The sequence below is a fragment of the Bemisia tabaci genome, chromosome 2 (genome assembly GCF_918797505.1).
Source record: "Bemisia tabaci chromosome 2, PGI_BMITA_v3".
In the NCBI taxonomy this organism is placed as follows: domain Eukaryota; kingdom Metazoa; phylum Arthropoda; class Insecta; order Hemiptera; family Aleyrodidae; genus Bemisia; species Bemisia tabaci.
Window position 1 is genome coordinate 40,420,321 of NC_092794.1, and position 22,733 is coordinate 40,443,053.

The 22,733-nt window shown below is 39.2% G+C and overlaps 1 protein-coding gene across 1 annotated transcript in view; it reads left to right on the forward strand.

Annotated features, from left to right (window-relative positions):
• LOC109037293 (dynein beta chain, ciliary) overlaps positions 1-22,733 on the forward strand; it is a 684,333-nt gene that overhangs the window by 372,923 nt on the left and 288,677 nt on the right. Inside the window, exons 32-35 of the mRNA XM_072296415.1 lie at positions 6,983-7,116; positions 7,399-7,527; positions 12,562-12,715; positions 18,724-18,866. Coding sequence (XP_072152516.1) covers positions 6,983-7,116; positions 7,399-7,527; positions 12,562-12,715; positions 18,724-18,866 — 560 coding nt within the window. The remainder of the gene's footprint in view (positions 1-6,982; positions 7,117-7,398; positions 7,528-12,561; positions 12,716-18,723; positions 18,867-22,733) is intronic.

A 22,733-nucleotide genomic window follows, 5' to 3' on the forward strand; every position in this document is an offset into this window, starting at 1 on the left:
AAAACCATCATGGCAAACAGACCGGACATAGTGCTTGTTGATAAGCGAGATCGCACCGCTTACATCATAGATATTAGCATCCCTAATAATCATAACTTGGAGCTGAAGTATCAGGAGAAGATGGTAAAATATCTGCCCTTAGCTGCAGAAATGAAGCGATTATGGAACCTGAATATTGTTTGTATCAAGCCCCTGATAATGTCAGTAACGGGGATAGTTCCAAAAAGTTCGGTTCAACATCTTCGAGACCTCGGAATAAACAGTTACCTGCTTCATTCAATGCAGAAGTCCGTCGCTATAAGCACGTCAAGTATTGTCAGGTCGTTTCTTAATATCGAATAATTTTTTGATTTCACGTAAAATTTAATTTTTTTAAAATTTTTTTTAATTTTTTTTTTAAATTTTACTTTAAAATAACGTTTACCCTTTTTTTTCCAAGCAAGATAGTATGTGTTACTGACTTTGGCCTGTGGCCCGTCAGTAATACTTGTGCCGGAAGTGTTCCCTCTTCTGAGTTACAAAAAAAAAAAAAAAAAAAAAAAAAAAAAAAAAAAAAAAATTATAATACTAAAAATAATAATAATTGTAAGAAAAAAACTTCATTGAAAGGGGTTTTACGAAAAAAACAAAAAAAACCTTTTGTTAAGCAAGTGATGTAAATTATGCATGGGAAGCTGGGGGAAAGGCTGTTTTTCCAGCTTCTCGAGTTTGAGACCGTTTTTCGTGTAGCTAGTCCAAGCTGAGAGAGAGTTTCAAGTATCGAATCCTATCGAATTACTGCGTTATTTCTGAATTTGTTTTTGTTGTATTACAAACAAAAAATCCTCCCCAAGCCCCCCAAAAACCCCAAACCACCCCCCTTAAAAAAACCCAAAAAACCCCCCAAAAATCTCGAAAAATTCTCTGAATGGAACACTCAATATGATTTTCCACGAATGATTTTCGAAAGTACGCAAAAAATTACCCGGAAACAGGTATCCCATGAATGATTGGCGAATCTTTCCGGAGAGTGAAAGAATTTTCATATTTTATTCAAGGATGGTACCATTCAACTGAAGTCTATTTTTAACTATGAGCACAATTTTTCCACACCGTAATTTTTGGTTTGTTTCATGTACTGATATGTAACTTTAATCCGTTGAATTTTGGTGATATGGCAAAATTGTGCTGGAGGTAAATAAAGACTAATAATCGGGAAAAATGCAGTTTTTCGGTTTTCTCAAGTTTAGAGCTCTCTTTCTTGTTGACGGTTTAAGTTGAGAAAGTGTTTAACCAATGATTTCTGACGGATTTTTTACGCTCTTTTTGAATCTGCAATTGTTTTTGTTGCATAATTAACCGTTATCTAGTTACGGGTGAAAAATTGCCAAAAATCGTTGAAAGTGTCCAGAATGACCCACTAAAAGTGGGTTTAGACAATTTTTGCCTGTTTCATTGAAAAGTACGCAAAAAATTACGTACATGGACCTCCCGTATTCATGAAGCAAAACTTTTTTGGGCTCGTTATAAAATTAAAACCATTTTTCAGCCGAAGAATTGAGTCGGCTGTTTTGACAGGAAAACGATGCCCAATCGCAAAAACATTTTGCGCCAGAATGCACCTACCCTAAGGTACTTAAAATATGGGTTCAGATGATTTTTTGAAGTGGGGCCAAAATCGGTCCTTATCGATACCCCTCCTTTACTCTAGAAAAAGAATTTAAGGCATCCATTTTCTTAGACGTATCTGTACAAAGATATGAAGGAAAATTTGTAACTGCTTGGTTCTCCAAACTCATTTTTTCGGGTAGATATCTCAATTTCATGTCAGTACAACCCTTTGCACAAAAGATTAACCTGGTGAGGAATTTGGCAACCAGAGTTTGCTTGTTGAGCCATCCTGTTTTTAGAGAAAATGGTATAAAAGTAGCTAAGGAGTACTTGAAACAAAATTGTAACCCTATCTCTTTCGTTAACTCTGTATTTAAAGAGGTCAGCATTTCTCGATGTTTGAGTAGTTATATCTTTCGTACGTTGAAAGACATTTTGACCAATTATTTTTCATTTCGTACAGACTCATTAGAACTACTATTTTGCGAAAACAAAATTCAAATTTGAGGCAATAGATTTTAAGGGGTGGGGCTCGAAAGTGGGGGGGGGGGGAGGTCAAATCTTGTCCACTAGATAACTCGAGCGAAAATGAATATTTTGAGCTAAGATTTTTATGGGTGGTAGTTCTTCCCTAGGACTGGTTTGGTATTATTAATGTTTAAAACAATATCGATTTGTTTCAACACCTGTTTTCATTAAATTATGCATCAAACGATAGGAGAGGGGGAGGGGGAGTCTAAAAATCGGCAAAATTGCCTTACATTATTTATGGACGGCCCCAAAGAGTAATTTCGATAATTCCTATTAGTATTTTTTTGTAGTCCTTATGGTTGTTTTACTTCGAATTCCGTACTCTATGAATAAAATAAGAGCAATTGTGCAGATTTTCCTTTTATACAGGGTGGTCCGGACCTACCGTACCAGGCCTTTTTTTCGGTTCATCTGAGTCGGACGAAGTTCAGGATCGCGGAGACGAATAGGGAATCGACCCCAAGGAATCCGAATTATTCATAGTCCTAGAGCCCTCCTGGCGTCTATTGGGGAGTAAAAGGGGGGTCCGTACTTCAAAAGCTACGATTTATGTCATAATTTTGAAATTATTGCATCAAAATCAGGACGTACGGAAATTTTCAACTTAAATCGACACCAAAAAATCCAAAATCAGTCCATCCCTGTCCACAATAGCTACCCCTAAAGGTGGGGGACAGAGCTCCCTTTCAAAAAAATTCAAGTTCGTTAAATTGACGTGGAAAAAATGTGGATTCATGGGTAATCGACCCCAAGGACTCCAAATTTGAGGGTCCCGTTATACTCAGAGACTTTTCTGATGGGGCACAGAGGTAACCTCCACACCGGTTAAATTTTAAAGTTCTGAGACCCCCTGTGCCCCATCAGAAAAGTCTCTGCGGACAACGGGACTCTCAAATTTGGATTCTTTGGGGTCTATTACCTATGAATCCATATTTTTTCGGAGTCTCTACGCCAATTTAACGAACTTGAATTTTTTTGAAAGGAGGCTCTGTTCCCCACCTTTAGGGGTCGGGATTGTGGGCAGGGATGGGCCGATTTTGGATTTATTGGTGTCGATTTAAGTTAAAAATTTCCGTACGTTCTGATTTTGATGAAATACATAGGGTGTTCAAGAAGTTTTGCACACTTCCGGGTTTTGAGCGAACAAAAACAGCTATTGATTTGCGGTTTAAGTGTGCTTAAAGTAGACGCAATTACCAATAAAACACGACCAAGAACAACTCTCTAGCTTAAAAAATGACAGAGATACAGGGTTTTGAAAATGACTTGTAGCATGACCCCCTCCAGGATTTTTAGCAACAAATATGCTTGTCAAGAAAAAAAAGTTAAATGAGAATTGAGTGTTTTTATTGAAAAAAATTACAAAATCTTACGGAAATTGACAAATTCCAAGCTTCTACATGGGATGACACGGCGGACTATACATTCAGCTGATTTTCAAAGTATTTTCCACCACTTTGAACACAAAGCTCCAGCAGTTCTGCCCATTTCACAAAGATCGTCTTTTCGAAGTCTTCTTGGGGGAACGTTTTGAAGAATTTTTGAAAAGCGGTTTTGATTTCGGCTATGGAATGGCTCTTTCTAGAGTTAAAGACATTTCTGAGAGGCACACGGTTTGATTCCATAGCCGAGATCCAAACTGCTCTTCAAAAATTCTTCAAAACGTTCCGCCAAGAAGACTTCGAAAAGACGATCTTTGTGAAATGGGCAGAACTGCTGGAGCTTTGTGTTCAAAGTGGTGGAAAATACTTTGAAAACAGCCGAATGTATAGTCCGCCGTGTCATCCGATGTAGAAGCTTGGAATTTGTCAATTTCCGTAAGATTTTGTAATTTTTTTCAATAAAAACACTCAATTCTCATTTAACTTTTTTTTCTTGACATACATATTTGGTGCTAAAAATCCTGGAGGGGGTCACGCTACAAGTTGCCTTCCTTGGTAGCTTTAAATCGGAAAACCTCTCAAGACGCCTTTGATTTGTTTCCAGCCTTATCTCAAGCTTGCTCACGGCTGTTGCCATTCCCAACCCTTTTTTGAAGCGTGGTGCTAAAAAAACGACCCTTTGCGGCTCGCGCCCTTTTATGCTGTTTTCTTCGTGCTGTGCTTTGCTCTGTAATGTCGAGATTATTTTTCCTGAGTTGGCGGAAATCGTTGCTTTACATATGTCTACGACGCAACGCTATGTTAGACCAGACTTGAGGGCCCTCCCTCTCTTAATACACGATCATAGAGTTCCCCCTGTTGCTCTCAATAAGTTCGAAATTCATGGTATTATATTTTATAACTTAAATTCCTTAATAAAATTTAAAAGCTTCTACCGACCATTGTTTTTCAACCAAGGAGGGATATGAGCTCGAATGAGTTTGAATTTATATCTCGACTCTGCTATCTTCGCTGAAACTGTCGTGAGCCAAAACGTCCCATTCTATCGTGCGAATATGGGCCTTCTCACTCGCAGAGCAAAATTTCGCCCGAGTCAAAAACGCCCGTTTTTCCGGCCTTTTCAACACTGGGCGAGCCGAGAAGGGCTGCGGCCTCAGGTCCGAACCAAAGGTAGACCTGCCGCCGCAGAGCCGCCATGCCGCCAAGTCAAGGGTAGAATTGCCGCCGTCGCCGGCCACTGACCAGAGGGTTGGATTTTCTCAGGCAGGCGGCTTGCGCTTGCCGCGTCGTCGCCGCGAGGGTTTTCCCCTGGACCTCGAAACCGAACACTGTGAGACTGAGAAAGCCGCCGTGTTTGGCCCAACCCTCTCCGCGATCCGCGACGCGCCTTCGCACCAGCAGCCCCGTCACGTCGTCGCCGGTCGCTCGACTCATGGTTACATAAACAAAGGCGGGTCGGGCACCGTTCCTGTCCAAAGCGCAGCGCCGCTCCTCGGACAGCGTAAAATCCAAAGGCACTACCCAGGAGCACAAAATAATCTTTTCACAATTTTTTTGAAATTACCGCACGGGTGTCTACAAGAACCGTTCCCGCTTGTGCTACCCTTGAAAATCGAAAAATTGGCTGTGAGAGGTTGATCCGAAAAAATTTTAGCCTAGCTCATCAACATTCGTCGAGGAGGCAGTGAGCACAATCGTAATAAGAGGAGAATAGAAGAGAGAGTACTCAGTACTCTCAACGAAGGAAACTTCCCTCGGATTGGGTCATTTTTATTTTTTTTCCTTAGTGACGTGACGTGAAAGAGGCCTGGTCCAGAGGGTCTGCAGTCTGCACTCCCCTCCTCCTTGAAGGAAAATTTCTCCAAAGAAACATAATTCTGCGTTATTATTTGGAAATCACCCCACCCCATGCAAAATATATGGCTAACGTGTTAAGTGCTTCATAAAGCGCACCCTCGGCCAACAGGTGCAACTCTTGGATAAGTTATTAAATTGATTTAACTTTTTCTTCAGTAGATTCGATCAATTGAACCGATTTTCACTAAATAATAACAGTAACGTAAAAAAACGGAAAATGTTGAGGATTCTCATGTTGCACATTTCTATCGTAAAATCAATGCTGTGGTGACTTGATAAGCGGGAAAGTTCCCACGCAAATGCCTCACTAAAGAGTCGCATTCGGTAATTATCGATGCGATCATTGAGTTCGGCGTGAAATTTAAAAGTTTTAACAAGAGAGCCATTACATTTCATTCGAAGCCGAAAATACATGTATAAGTCTGGGCAGTCAAATTAGACGCCGTAAAAATTAGAACATTTTTGGGCAAACATAGAATCAACGTCTAAATCTCGGCGAGGAGCTCCTGGATCCAGGCCTGGCTCACCGTGGCATTCTCCTCATTGTGTCGATGCCGGGTCTTTACCTGTCAACGGTCCTCAAGTCTATTGGGAGCCCAAAATTTGCGGACCAATTTTTTTAACGTTTGTAAATTTTCCTTTTATTTCGACGGATTCAGATTCAGCTTGCAATCCTGATGAAAAATATGTATAGTTAAAAGTAAGTATAACTATAAGTTATTGAATTACAAAACTCGCGAATTTCTTCCGCGCTTCTAAAATGCTTCTCATTGCATTTTTTTTTATTTCTGGATCGCGAACTTACCAATATATCTACTCAAAAGTATACATATTTTTCATCAGGATTGCAAGCTGAATCCGAATCCGTCGAAATAAACGGACAATTTTCAAATATTAAAAAAATTGGTTCGCAAATTATTCGCCACCAGTAGATCATCAAGGGTCACGCCGCCAGGTAAAAACCCGGCGCGGATACAATGGAAAGGTATCCTCGACCCGTCGGTGGATTCGGACACACTCCAGAGGCACCACGGACGCACCTCGAGTGCACCCCGAGTGCACTCGAAGCGCACCCACTCTCACACTACACACTTAGTGCGTTCGGAGTGCACTCGGAGTGCACTCCGAACGCACTAAGGGCATTTTATTTTTACTAGGGCTTGGTCGACCTTGCCCTAAGGTTGGAAGAAGGAGCAGTACTGTCCTTGAGACAGCATGATTGGTGCAAGGCTGAAATTTTCAAGATTGGTTCTTCTACCTTGACACAAGCCTAAAAAACGAAGCTCTGTCCATCCTTTTTAATCCATGGTTGGCGCATTATTGGTATATCATGATTAATGGGCCAAGTTTTTGTCAATCTTGGCACAAGGTTGGAAAAAGGAGCTCCTCGTGCCCTTGAGAATCCGAGTTTGGACCATGGTTGAAATACCAAGCAGGTTAAAAAACAAACCCCGCTCAAATGTCGATGCAAGGTTGTACAGCCAAGCTTGTAATTCCATACTCATTCCAATTTTGTCAAAGCTTTGATCCAAGCTTGTGCCAATGTCTCCAAGGTCCTTTTGCCAATAGGGACTTTGAGAATGAAGCTAAAAATATTTGAGTTCTTTCCTGTGTGATTCCAGTCGCTGAGGAAGAACGAAAGGTCCGTATAATTGAAGAGGATGTTTCCATGAAGCAACGATGCTGTGAGGAGGATTTGGATCGGGCTGAACCTGCTCTTGTTGCTGCACAGGCTGCCTTGGATACACTAAATAAAGTTTGTGATTTTCTTTGAGTCCTAAAGCAAAGGCTGCGTTTCATTTTTACACTTAACTTACTGTCTTTCAAAATTTTAACTCATATTTGCACTTATGACTTAAGTTTTTTCACAATTAGATTGTAGTGCAGAAACCTAAGATCTTTAAAAGAAAATGATTTTGCCTAATTGTTGAATGTGGCTCTCCTTTCTTTGTGTTACCTTCGCTTCATTATTTCTACGTCAATTATTTAATACGCATCGCCATAGAAGTCAGCTTACCTCGAATTATTTTTGTTACAGAATAATTTGACAGAACTGAAGTCATTCGGTAGTCCACCTCCGGCAGTAGCAAATGTTACCGCTGCTGTCATGGTCTTATTTGCTGCCAAAGGAAAAATTCCAAAAGATCGTAGCTGGAAAGCTTGCAAGGTATTCATTTAGTTTCAGCAGTAGATGGTAGTACCGTCGAGGTATTCGAGGACATATATGTAACAATAGCGGCCGCCAACATCCGCCATTTTTAGGGCAAACGCTCTTTTCAAATTCTGGTGCCTTTAAGAATGCCTGTGCAAAGTTTCAGACTTCGTGCGTAATTTTTCGGCGAGATATGAACTGGAAACCATGTTATTTGTAAAAAGAGCGGATGTGAATATCCACTGTTCTCCCGGGCCGCCGGGGTAGGAAACCCTTCATATTCGAACGCACATGCGATAACTGCCCGCGCCCATGGCCGTGGCCTGCAGGCTGCAGCCCATGGCCTGCAGCTGACACTCAAATGATACGTATCGGGACCGTTTTGCCAGAATCGATGAGATTTTAACTGATTATATAATTTGTTCCTTATTTTTTATGCAGAAGTTACAGACGGTTTTGTTTTTTGTTCAATTCGATTAAATGACTCAGCACTGACATACTTTTGGTTCATTTCAGTCGTTTCATCAGCCTTACCCTTACTAAAGACATTGTTTCATGCATAAAACAAGCAGTGAACTCCAACACAATGTGTTGATAAGGCAAGTCATTAACTCGCACAAATCAACCCCTTTAGTTTTCATTTATAGAGATTTCAAAATAGGTAAGTAGCACAACAAGAGAATTCATACGATCCAAAACTGAAAGATCAACGATGCACTTTGACGAGACCGTGTATTGTGAATGTAGAAAGCCATTCGAACGAGTTTAAGTTTTTTGATCTGCCTCAAGCCAAATCTTATAAGATTCTCGAAGAAAAGTGCTACGGAATAATTTAAGCGAAGAAAGGAAAAATTCTGTCGAACTCCTGAAAGATAAAGTCGATTTAAAGGTATCTTGGGGCTAAAATACCCAAATCACAGTTAGTATAAATCCCGTTATATTATTGAAATGAAATCAAATTTTGCATTAAATATGTCTTGATTTTGTTATTTTAAACGTCTTTCTATGCAAAGAAGTTCAACCATGTCTATGCTTTATTCATTCATGAATCGAAAGTAAGGAATCTACATCCCAAAAATCTACCGATTTGCCGTTTATAATCGCAGAAACTTGATATACCAGGTCTATGTACCCACTCTTTGAATTTACGAGTCAATATCGTGAGTGCACATATGTAAAAGCCAATATGCTATAGTCATTTTGGGTGCATTTATTTTTCATGAAACAATAATAAGTAATTTCAATCCCTAAAAACCATCAATAATCCGTATAAAATCGAAAAAATCGAAGTGAGTCAAATCTCTGACGTGAAAATTAGATTCTACGTGTAACAATACTTATGTTTCGGTATGCTGAGCACAAACCATGTGTGGACACAGTTAGCAGTCCGCGGCAACATCAATTCAACAGAATAATGGCAAAAATTAGATCGGATTCTAGCCGCTTTGCCTGTCTCTCCTCGTTATTTACAAACCGTTCCTATGTACATCTCAACATTTTTCTCAGAGCTTTGTGTTATTATCAGCTTCCATTTAAATCCCGGCTTGATGACCAAATCAACTGCTCAAAAAGCAAGCCATTTTTGAAAGGTTCTATGAGAAATTCGTGATATTATCGGCTCTCAGGAAATCACCCCGTGGCTAAAATTGGGGGTATAAATGTTTGAGTGCTTAAAATAATCATACTCAAGAAACTAAAGGCATTAAACTATGGAGTCAATTTCTTTTTAATAATATAACGGGATTTACTAACCGTGATTTAGCTATTATATCCCCAGAATACTTTTAAAGCGCCTTTACTTTCCAGAATCTTGACAGAATTTTTTTTTGGCTGAAACGATTTAAGAGACACTGTAGTTAAAAAATATGAAGAATTTTCTTTTTTGACCAAAAAAAAAAAAAAAAAAGGTTCGTTCAGGCACACCGTGTATTGTATGGAGTACTGCTGCCATTCAACTCTTGTCTTCAGGTCAAAATTCTTACAAGGGGGCCCCTTGCAAGAGGCGAATTTTTTGTAATTTCTCCCAAGTTTTTCTCCGTTATATAATGAAATTGCTTGTCAAATTCTGAGGTCAACTTTATCTAATTGTAATTTATACATTCCTTTTTTTCCCCTTCATTTTATTTTTTGTTTGGAGAATTCGAGGTTTTGTTGATTTCTTCAGATTTCGAATACTGAAACTTCTCTTCTATTCGGCCGATTTTTATGAATGAGGCCTCTTTTTCTTCGTGTTTTAACGGAGAGTAAGGAAAAAATTGCTAAATACTCGCGAAGAAATTATTTTGAAAATTTGGTGGATCCCAGCGTGACGGTGAAATGGGTAATCGAGTGAAAGTAATTAGGTCTGACTGCGGCGAGGGTCGCCTTTTGCTCTTCAGCTGGGAAGCGACCGAGCCACGATCGGGACATTGCCTGGGTTTGTGCCTGCCTGTGCACTGTTTTGGCCTGATAGGGGACTGAATTTCTGTATGGTCCACGATTAGCACATGGTCTAATGAGTCTGGAGGCTCATCATAGATTGCACTTACGGCTTGTGGCGAGGAAAAGCGAGAGATCGTACGATCCTGATCGTCAGAAAGCAAGCCTTCCGGAAAGGATCGAGATTCAGCAGATCAAGCCACAAATTTTGGGTGCCAGATGCTCGTCGGGACGCCTGGGTTCGGGCGCCAACACACTCGAAGTGCGTAATCAAAAATAAAATTTTCCTGAGGTGAGGACAGGTGTTGCAGGAAGGAATAATGAGAGCAAATTTGAACGTACTAGAGTCAATTTTTATTGACAAGAAAAGAAACTACTTTTTGAACACAATTACAAACTTAAAAAATTCTCAAGACAAAAAAAATAAAACTAAATACGAGATCAAAATTAGGACGATTGAAGGTGAATGTTGTTGATCGGATTGACTTTTTAAAATAGGTACTTTGAAAGGAACGGAAAAGGGGACAAAAAGGGTTCGAACTTTCGAATGAATTACTCCTCAATTATTTATTTTACCTTAAATCTCCCAAACAACCGGTGCTACTCACCACGTGCACTCAATCTTGAATGGTAGATTTAGGATACGAAATAAATATTTTCCAAAATAAATTCCAATAACAACCAAAATCCCAGGTGCTACTCAACACGTGCACACTTGGAAATTGATCAATTATGAGAGATTTATTTTTCATGATTAAATTAAATTAAATATAATTAAATTAGATGTGCTTCCGAATAAGAATAAAATTCGTTTAAATAAATTTCAACAAGAGATTACTAAGTAAAAAATCCATGCTCATGCATTTATTCACCATAGGAGCTACCCAGAAATGGGTGCGTCACACAAGAGATAAATGCGATGAGAAACCAAGCCCTCACTTGCAAGCGTGCTACTCACCACGTGCACAGCTACGCAAATGAAGGGATCCGAAAAATCGGACAAGCGCTGCGAGGTACCGGTCGGGACCCCATCAAATTCATTTCATCTACCTTCCGCATGCATCGACCAACTTCATTCGACTTCAAAAAGTTAAATATACAATCAAATAAATTCACTCTTACATCAAATGATTTGCCTAAATTAGCTTTGCGACTTTCTTGAGTAAATTTGCTGAAACCAATTAACTAATAAAGCAAAAATAATAAAAAAAACCGACTTTTTTCAGGTGTCTGAACGACCGAGACGTCGTGCACACGCTAAACAGCTGTGTAGTCGGGTCCGGATCGCTCCGCGAGAGCGCTCGAGTGGCGCGCGGCGGCCGACCGGTGTACTACGGTATTCCGCTACTTCACCGTCCCTACAGAGTGCGCTACTGTCGCCATCACCTGCTACCGTTGTAGTCATCGAAATTTTTACATATGATTAAATACTTATTCGAACTTAAGTGACGGGAAAAATTACCGTCACACGGCTGTCCTGGCTATCAGAGCAGTGGTACCAAATTTTGAAAAGCATAACAGGGGTGTAGATATCTGTCAATACAACGTTTTAAACAAAACGGAGCAGTGAAATTCTCATTCGAAGAGTGCTAAACTGCTCAGTAATCCTCGAATCAGTTCGTTTGCTTCTGCTTGTATATGCATATTTTAAATTAGCGCGAAGCATTCTAAGGTTTTTTTTAAAAAAACCAAGTAACGTAGATTGGTATGACGCGACCGTATGACTGGTGGACGTGGTATTCATTACACATAAACTGGAAAGCCCCAGAATGACAAAAAACTTTAAATCATAATTATTGACGGATTAGTAAACTTTTTACACGCTTTGGAAAATCTCAGAAGTTCGTGGCAGTCACTTTCCGGTAAGGAACTAAGGGACTCGGTTATTGTATCGAGTGGAGGGTCAAAACCATCGCAAAGGCGGTATACTACGTTTACGCGCCAAAAATGTTTTCAGTAAAAATAGCGGATGTCACATTTTTTTTCAAATCACTGTTACTCCTTTAATTTATCACTTACATAGATCGTAAATCGTGTGTTTTTTGTAGGAAAAGTTGCCTTCATTAAAATCTTTATAAGAATCCTCTCGTTTCTACGAGCGGCAAAGTGCAAAGCTTCGAAAACTTCAAACGCAATTTTCTCACAATGAGAAAACTCGACATCCGCTATTGTTACAGATAAGTCCTCATTGATAAAGTACCTAATGCTTTATAGAATGAGAGAGATCGAGGAGAGCGTTAGCTACTTCATTTTGTTTTTGCTTGTTAAAAATGGTAAGATACGTCACTCAAGCGATGCGTGGGGAATTTGAGAGTCCAGAATAAAGCGTTAGGTACGTACCTACCGTAGGCCCCTACTTATTAAATGGAAAACTATACTATGAACATATGTCTTATTGACGGATAAAATATTATTTACATGGATCTACTACGAGATGATTGTATTCGTAAAGAGGTGTTCACATTCTTGAGGCTGCCGGTGCCATTTTATTTTTTTAATGAAATGCTACTTTAGTAAAGACGGGGTGTTTCTTGATACAGGATCAGATTAAATAATACGTGTTACTTGTTCCTTGAAGGATCTTTTGGCCTACCCTGTAAATTTATATGTACACAATTTTTTCTCTTATAGTTAATGATGGCCAAACTCGATGCATTTCTTGATGCACTCCTTCACTATGACAAAGAAAATATTCATCCTGATGTTGTGAAAGGAATTCAACCGTATTTGAAAGACCCAGAATTTGACCCGGATGCTGTACGCTCCAAGTCTACAGCTGCTGCAGGTAAGTTTTTTTTTTTTTTTTTTTTAAGGGTTGTGTTTTCTTGATTGAATTGCAAACGATTACAAAAGTTTTGGCTTCGTATATTTAAATAGAAATTCTACCAGAGATTGATAAAAAACCAAATGCAAGCAAGAATCGCTGCCCCAAAAAAGAAGCAGAAAGTTTTTGTTGAAACGGGGTATTGCGCTGTTGAGTAAGTTTTACTTATTCCCTCTTCGTAAGGAAAGGTCCGGAAAGGTCATCCCTGAATAGGTAAGCTGCACCCGCACTTTTCTGAAGTAGGTAACGGGTCTACGCGTTTAGATTATACAAAGTCCATGCAATTAAGGATCCAACTGTGACCCCTAGCAGGTTCAGTTGGAATTGCGCGGGAAATATTTGAATATGCCCGGCTTGCCGCGCATCGGTCTTCAACACTTATCAGTCCGTAGAATCAACGGGCATCGGCCGCTGGAGTCCCCCAGCAACACCAGCCGTTATTCGACCTAGTCCTAAGATATTTTTTTTTTTTTCCACGAAAAAAATAATATGTATACTTTTTTTCGGATTTTTTTTTTCACGAAAAAAAAATATGTATACTTTTTTTTTTTTCGGAATTTTTTTTTAGGGTTACGGAACCCGTTCCATAGAAGATCCTCAATTACATGTCGTATCAATGCTTTTCTATGGCTGGCCGTTTGTGCCTGAAAGGAAAAGAATCCCTGTGAAAGAATTATTTCCCGTGTGGGATTTTTTTTCCCTTCACGAGCGGGCTTTTGTCCCATGTGTGGGAATTTTTTTCCTTGTGTGTGATTTTTTTTCTTGTGTGTGGTGTTTTTTTCTTGTGTAAGATGTTTTTTTTCTTGTGTGTTATTTTCTTTTTTGTGTGTGATTTTTTTTTCTTGTGTTTTTTTTTCTTGTGTGTGATTTTTTTTCTTGTTTGAGATTTTGTGTCTTGCGTGAGAGAATTTTTCGTGTTCTTACTTTCTTCTGCTTAGTCAGATTTCATGCGTTTGCCAAATTTTGCAAATAAAAAAAGAGCCGTGAACTGTGATCGATATCTCTCAAATAATCGATAAATCGACCGGGCTCGATCTGATCGACACCGGAGTTGACGAATACCTTGTCTACAGCGTTGCCGCGTAGAATTGTTAATTTCATAGAACACGGCCAACCATAGTATGACCGTTCCCGTCGCATTCATGCATGCCAACAGGTACATTCCTACAGCCCTCCGGCCCCCCACTCAGGCACGTATACACATATGCGCTCAAAAAGATTCTGAAAATTTTTGAAATTTTAACTCTATTTTGACGCATTTCGGAGCTTCCGCGTCGCAGATTTTCCATCAGATTCTGCATACAAATTACACCTTTTTTTTTTACTTTCACACAAAATACTTTCAAATTACTACATTCTACAACGCTGGAAAATTTTTGGAATGTCTATTCTTTATGAACGCATTTTGAGGCTATTCTGCCAAAAATTTTAGGAATGAACACGGTGTTTTCATTTAGGACTCTACACTAAAAGAGATAAATATATTCGACCGTCTCAGACTTCTTCTTCTCTCGCACTTTCTCATCTTCTGTCTCCCCTTTCCTTCTCTCTTTTCTTCCTTTTTTTTTTGAGGGGCGGGGGGGGGTGTTTAAGCCCCCCAAGGCCCCCCCCCCTGGCTACGTGCCTGTCCCACCGTTTTTTAATTTTCAGGAAAAATCAAATTTTCCGCCGCAAATTATTCGGGGGGGGGGGGGGGTTCTCTGTGAGAAAATCTTTTGACTCCCCCCTGTTTTTCCCGAAATTCAGACCCCCGTGAATTGGTTTACGAAAATCGTTCCATAAGGAGGTGCAGTCTAGCTGGAGGTCTCTCTGTAACAGCCCATTTCCGGGGAGAAGGGATTTGGTGGAGTATGTCCTCAAGAATGACCTGGGAGCTACCGTAAACGCGGAAGTTTTCTCGAGATAAACGCAATTTGAGAATGTTTTTGGCGGATATTATACGGGAGAATGCGGGGTGAGAAGGGAAGGGAAGGATTATTGATTGAGGAGAGGATTGATTGAGGATTATTGATCATTTGAGATTTATCGATCACAGTTCACGGATCTTTTTTTATTTGCAAAATTTGGCAAACGCATGAAATCTGACTAAGGCAGAAAAAAGTAAGGACACGAAAAATTCTCTCACGCAAGAAAAAATACCTTGAACTAGCGCACAACGCTTTACGCAACTTATGTATAATCCCGGTATTAAGAGGGCTCCGCCTCCTGGCCGCTCTGCGGCCCGACCCCCTCGTAGATTCTGTCAAATTATGATGAGAACATCATTTAATTTTTTTTTATACATTATTGTTGTAATTTTCATTAATACTACTAAAGTTCCTTTAGATGCTTATCCATTTAAATCATTCATTAACAATTCAGCTAAAAATTTACCTTCAGTAATGGCATAATTTCCCAAATTTAGTGATGTAGGTATATTTTCGCTTGATTTAATTTTAGAAAGTATGGGCATATTTGTTATGTTAATGACACATACTTCCACAAATTTAATTTATTCGAAATTTAATCAATTTAAAATCAAAGTCATTGTCACAGCAAGGATGAATCTAACTAAATTAGGATGAACTTAGATTGAACGGAATAAATGCCGTTGCATCTATCAAACTACGGTATAGGTTGTTTATCGATCCTCGATATGTCGTTAGATATAAAGCAGGATTTACTGGGATAAAACTGGCTGTATTGATATTAACCGGGTCAAATGTAGGAATTTTGAGAAAAGGGGAATAATCTTCCTGGCAAGCAAGGAGCCCAACCCCAACCTCTCGGGACTGCCCTACCTGGCACCCAAGGGACCGTGGTGTGTTTGATGTGATTCGTGTGTTCATTTGTACGGCGTATTTGATGTGTTTGTGTGTGACTTTGTTTCATTCAGAATAGAGGGATGATACCAACATACACACTATCATAGGTCTTCAAGTTTCATTCCATTGAGTTTGATGTGTTTAGTGACCCTGGTAAAACTGATCACCTAAACAATAGGCGACATCGCCAAACAAATAGGCGACATCGCCTAAAAGGTAGGTGACATCACCTAGAAGGTAGGTGACATCGCCTGGAAGGTAGGTGACATCGCCTGGAAGGTAGGTGACATCGCCTGGAAGGTAGGTGACATCGCCTGGAAGGTAGGTGACATCACCTGGAAGCTAGGTGACATTACATAGGTCGCATTTGAGTTTCAGGATTACGTAAGGAAAAATTAAATATTAACTAGCTAATTATTGGATAATTTCATGGGTAGATAATAGAACATTTGCTTTGTGCTAGACATTTTTATATCTACAGTGGAAAAGACTATAAGAATAAATATATGTAAAAAAAGGAAATTTAGAACATTCAGTAAAATAAAAACATGAGTTAAAAATAAAATAGATTAAAGACATGTAATGTCGTAAAAAAAATATACGTTAGAAGCGGACGTTAGAAAATGAAAAAAGTGAAAAACAAAATAAAGTGAAAAATAAAATGCAGTCTGAAAATGAAACATGGTACATAAAATAAAATAAAATTAAATAAAATAAAATAGAGAAAAAAGTAAAATAACACAGCGTGAAAAAATAAAAAATCAAAAAATAAAGTAAATTAAAAAATAAAATATAGCAAAAAAAATAGGGAATAGAATAGTGAAATAATAAAGTAGATAGTAAAATGAATGAAAAAGAATATAAACTGAAATAAAGGTAACGATGAAAAAAATAGGTAAAAAATAAAATGAAGTAAAGTAATAAACTGAAATGAATTAAAGTAAAAAACGAACAAATCAATAAAAACTGGTCGAGATATCCTGGCTGTACAGTGCACGTTTAATTCGAAGCTAAATGCAGGTTTTTCGTCACTGTTTTCAGGCGGCCGGCATAACCTAGTAGGTAAGGTCTTCGCAACCAAGTACATGTTAAAACTGCTTGAAATTCACCTCTGCGTTTAAAAGTATTCGGAAAACCTGATGCAGGGAAAAAATTAGGAAAAATGACCTAGTACCCTCGTTTTGAAGGGTTTTCAGGGATTTCGCTCATTAAAGTGCTCGGAAATCTGTATTCCGAGGTTACTTCCACGGTAAAGACAAATTGGACTTCATTTTGCAATTTGGAACTATAAATTCTCGCCCGGTTTAAAAACAACGTATGCGCCATTAGTATCCCTATGCACATAAGTGTTTTTCCATAAGAGCCAGAATTTATAGTTCCAAATTGCAAAATGCAGTCCAATTTGACATCGGGTTGTCAAAATTTTGAAGTCCTTCCGAGATGGCGGCCGATTGAAATGGCAGGAACCCCGCACTGAAAAAAAAGGAAGTTGCTTTAATATCCTGGATGTTAAAAAAGTTTGCTGAATAATATAAAAAGTTTGCTGATAAAATGCTGAATTACGCACCAAAGCAGTTAGTTTTACATTCAGGCATTTCTAAAGTGACTGTTGTTGCGGGTAATTGAGCATTTTATTTTTTTTTAAATCCAAAATGTTAAATCAACTTCACTTTCTTGCTGCGTTATGAAAGATTTTCAGGGGGTTTTGCTGATAAAGATACCCGGAAGACTGTATTCGAAGGTTATTTATCAGGGAGAAGACAAATTTAACATTCGGTTGTCAAAATTTTGAATCCCATATCCTTGATGGCGGCCAATCCAAATTGCGGGAACCCGGTTTTGAGGGGTTTTGGCGGATAAAAATGCCTGAAAGTCCTTTTCCTAGAGTTATTTGACACGGCAAAGACAAATTCAGCATCAGGTCAATAAATTCCAAATCCTTTCGTCTTCCACGTGTCAAGTAACTTCGAAAGACAGACTTCCAGGCATTTTCTCCGCAAAAATCCGCGAGAACCCTTCAAAACAGGGTTTCCGCCATTTTGATCGGCCGCCATCTTACAAGAACTTCGAACTTTTGACAACCTAATGTCAAATTCCTTTTTCCCGTGTTAAATAACCTGGGAAACTAGATTCTCGGTAATGTCGTTGGTAAGAATCCCTCAAAAATCTCCCAAACTGGTTTCCTGCAGTTTTTTAGCCGCCGTCTTGACAAAAATTGAGATATCGACTTGAACTTTGCGTCAGAAATTTTCTTTTTTTATTATCTATCCAACGATGTGTCCCATGATAAGGGTCCTGATTTGAAAAAAAAAATTATGATCCAAAGCCGCCCTCGGGCGCGGCAAAAAATTTTGGGGGTCAAAAAAGAGGTTTAAATGCCACAGGAACACAGCTAAAAAATCAATGTTCTATTTCATTTCGTTCAAAAGTACCAGGGGTGTCAAAAGACTTTTGTATCACCCTGTATGTATATTTTAATGCAGTTTTAATTTTATGTTATTTCATTTTATTTACTTAATTTTTCTTCATTTTAATAAATATTATGGTTTTTTTCATGCATACGTTACTCGTTACTTTTTTTCTAAAAATTTATCTATTTTTTAAGTATTTATATTTCTGTGAAACTGCACAATGTAGAAATTTCCAAGAATATCATTGCATACAAGCATGAAATCGGCGCAGGGGACGTTTATGAATAGTAAATTACCCTCCCGGATATTAAGCGAGCCTCCGGAACTCCAAGAATTTCGCAGTGGCCAAGAGTTTTCTGCCTGTCTAAAAGAAAAGAGTCTCTTATTCGCCCTAAGGATGCCTTGTCTATGAAAAAAATTAACTTTCGTATATAAGTACCTAATCTTTAATCTTTTTGTTCTATGGTTCTGCAATGAGAGTTGGCATTGTGGGCACGGAAATCCACGTAAAAGCATACGGGAAGCTTCCGATGGGCAGTCCCCGAGGCTCGTGTTTGGTTCGCATGGGAAGCCTTTCCAGGGGATCCAAGCCTGGCTCCCGCTCCCCTCCCTAAAATTCCTTGGGTAAGAAATTCCCATGGGAACTTTTTTAGCAGGGGAGCATCTAACGTAAACATTTTGAGAATACTTAAGAATAAGAATCGAACCAAATTACATATATTTGTGTGATTGTTTTTTTTTCTCTCATTTAAAGGTCTCTGTGCTTGGGTCATCAACATAATGAAGTTTCATGATGTTTGGGTAGTTGTTGAACCAAAACGACGAGCTTTGGTCACGGCAAACTGTGAGTTAGCGGCAGCCCGCAATAAATTGGCAGAGCTGAAGCTCCGTATAAGTGTGAGTACTTGAATACATACAAAAAGTGCGGCTTTTAAGTATTGCTTTCCAGCTCATTACCGGCGTAGATATACATAGAGAGAGATGGATGTAAATGAAATACGGCATGCTTATTGCTGAGTGCTAATCTTATGGGAAAGTTTCATTGTTTAACTTTTTCTTAAAAAAGAAAAAGTTTCGTCTGACCATGAAAGCAATTTGTTTGCACAAAAAAAGCATAGAGAGGATGCTTCGCAATCAGAAGCAAAACTCCCGTAAGAACGCGCTGAAGCAAACTCCGTACTTGCTTACTATGATGCCGCGTTGTACGTTCTTGAAATGAGCGCGGCCGGCGGGACTTTTAAATTTCGAACCGAATCGGCAACCCTGATCGCACCGGCATCCATTTCTCAAATGTAAACAGTACTGTACTAAATATTCTTCTTCTTCGCTTCAACTTCCCTATCCTAGTTTCGCTTCTGATTGCGAAGCATCATTATTCTATGAGAAGGAGAAGGAAAATTGTAAGTGTCGGAGATAGATTATTTCCCAACTGCACAGTCGACTCAAATTCAATATCAATTTGTTCAACCCCCGACTGGCTGTCATTGTATGTCACCATCGGCTTAATTACGCTGATATAAGCGCGTGCAATTGCATCCTAAATGAGACTTGGTATCCGCGGGTATTTCGGCACAAGAAAAATGAATCTTTCATTGGATCTTAGAAATTCTGAATAACTTCAAAATGGCGGCAGAAAAATGGTTGAAACTTAGTGTTACGAAAGTTTACTGATGGATTCACATGAAACTCGGCAGCCATCTTAAAAGTATCCAGCATTTCAAAAATTTAATAGGAAAGAGTCAGCCATTTCGAGCCAGAAACCAATAGGACCCCGAGTTTCAAGCAAATCCATCGGCAAACTTCCGTGACACCAAGTTTGAGCCAGTTTGAAGTGATTCAAAAGAGCCGTATGCAAAAACAACATTATTCACCCTCCACTAAAACTTATTCAAACTTCGTCTATCAGTTACTAATACTGGAGCGCTTCTTTTCCCGAATTTTCAGACCCCCAAAAAAATTTGGGGGGGGGGGGGGGCGCTAGGGGGGTGGAAGTCAAAACCTGTGAACCTCGATATCTTTCGAACGAAACAAGATATTGAGGCCCGGTTTGGACAAAAAATTGTCTAAAATTGCATACATTAAGATTCTTAAGGCCAAAATCCCAAAATTACATTTTTAACTTAACTTACGTGCTTTTTTCAGTTTTTGAGGAAAAACAATTTCTTTTAAACACACCAAACTGAAAGAGCACAATTTTGTATTTGAACCAGAACCAATTGTTTAAATTGCTCGTCTTTTTCCGCATCCAACGAGTGGCTATGCAAGCTGGGGACCCGAACGGTTTCGGAGTTATGATCGATTGAAGCTTCCACTCAACGCGCGCCGATCGATTTTCGCGCGCAAAAAAGTCGGATTTGACTGTTATTAAATCAGATTGAATGTTCAAACTGAGCGCAATGCATTATTAGGGACTCTTGAGGGTAGCTGAGTTCAGAAATTACAGATACCTCCAAAAAATTCACGTTTTTAAAATTACAGCTCCGTAGCGCTATTGCAGAGGCCCACTGAGCGCCGACCGGCCGCTCAGTGGTCCTGTACGGAGGTGTAATTTTAAAAACGTGAATTTTTTGGAGGTATCTGTAATTTCTGAACTCAGCTACCCTCAAGAGTCCCTAATAATGCATTGCGCTCAGTTTGAACATTCAATCTGATTTAATAACAGTCAAATCCGACTTTTGTGCGCGCGAAAATCGGTCGGCGCGCGTTGAGTGGAAGCTTCAATCGATCATAACTCCGAAACCGTTCGGGTCCCCAGCTTGCATAGCCACTCGTTGGATGCGGAAAAAGACGAGCAATTTAAACAACTGGTTCTGGTTCAAATACAAAATTGTGCTCTTTCAGTTTGGTGTGTTTAAAAGAAATTGTTTTTCCTCAAAAACTGAAAAAAGCACGTAAGTTAAGTTAAAAATGTAATTTTGGGATTTTGGCCTTTAGAATCTTAAAGTATGCAATTTTAGACAATTTTTTGTCCAAACCGGGCCTCAATATCTTGTTTCGTTCGAAAGATATCGAGGTTCACAGGTTTTGACTTCCACCCCCCCTAGCGCCCCCCCCCCCAAATTTTTTTGGGGGTCTGAAAATTCGGGAAAAGAAGCGCTCCAGTCATGGGTGGCGGTAGCCACCTCCGGACAAAGTCTAAACTCGACAACACTGGAAAGCCTCCAAACGAAAAAAGGTGGCAGCCAACCATAGACACACGTAACTCCCTTATTCTGAAAATTGATTCGGTTGGAACTCGACTGCAGCCCAAACGACGGCACGGATTCCAACGATCTTGGTGTCTACTGACGCACCTAAATTGGGCCTACTAAGTTGGAAAGTTTCATCCAGATCCATTGAGTTTTCAAAAAGTTATAAGCACTTAAAGGCCCAAAATGACAAATATTTTTTGAACATGGGCCGTTCAGTCGCGGGAAACCGACATGATCACCTTTCACAACAGATTTCTTGCTTACGCGGCCTTATATTCTAATGAAACCTACAAAGGATCATGCTTGAAGATATGAGGATTTCATTTCTACCATATTTAATAGGGTTTCAATGCTCGGATAATTCAGCATCGGCAAATAACTTTCAAAATTTAAGCTACAATGTTTTGAATTTTAGAAAAATCCGGTATAGTGGTTCAATGCCATTGGTCGATTCCGTTCAGTTCAGCCAGTCTCGGGAACGAAATTTCCCTAGTTACCAATACCAACTTCCAACTCTAACTACTTGAGAACAGATTCATGATTTAATATAATATAAGAGTTCAATTCTCTGTAGAAGCTAACTAATATTTTTACACACTTATATTATTACGTCGCACGTCTTCTGTCAGAGCCCGATACACTATTTCATTAGTTTCAAGTGTTCAAGTGATGTCATTGTTCAGAAGTGAGGTTATCAGTCGGTGTCGGGTGTACATGTCTGACCCATATACGTAAATGGTCTGACCCAAGCATCAATGAATGTAATTCGGATTCCAAAATTCAGGTAAGTTACGTCGATAAAAGGACACCAAAGTTGTGCCAAACTATCAAAAGGAAGCAGGATTTACACCACAGTTTGCTTTCTCGTGACTAACAGCATCCAAATATTTCCCTACCATGCACACCGATGGATCGAAGGGAGAGCCCATTACTCTCAGTTTTTAATTACATTATTGTTTTCCTCAAGTCACGAATGCTAGTTTCCATAACTTGAAGAGATGTAGTTGTTTTCAGTGGACCCTATCAGTCCCAAGAAAAGATCTAAAAATTACTGTAATATTAGCCTTCGCCCATCACACTACTTGCGACACGGTCATTATGCTCTGACCAAAATTTATTCGCTTTAAATTTTGCTTTCAACCTACGTGCTCTTGAGTGCTTGTGCTTTCCCTAAGTGTATGTTATTGACATTAAGATCTTGTATTCTTCATGACTAATCTTGGAAAGCTTCGCCTCTTCCCGTTGCTTGTTTACATCATGGAGATATGCGGGGATGCAAGGTATAATTCAATCACTAAGTCAACTTTATGTCCCTAAATCAGAGATCTTTGACGATGAGTATTAGCTTAAATTTGGTTTTCTTCGAGTCTCTTTGATTTTATGTCAGAAGTTGTTAGAAACACCATGTGGCCAGTCAATGTGTAAGAAAGTCTTTGATGAAAGGTATGTACTCGTTCTATTTTCTCAGCTTGATGATTACCATATAATCAAGAATTTATACTGCTGCATAAATTGCTGGGCGAATCGTACCAATCGTAAGTACGTAGCGCCCATTCCTTCTCTATTTTAACAC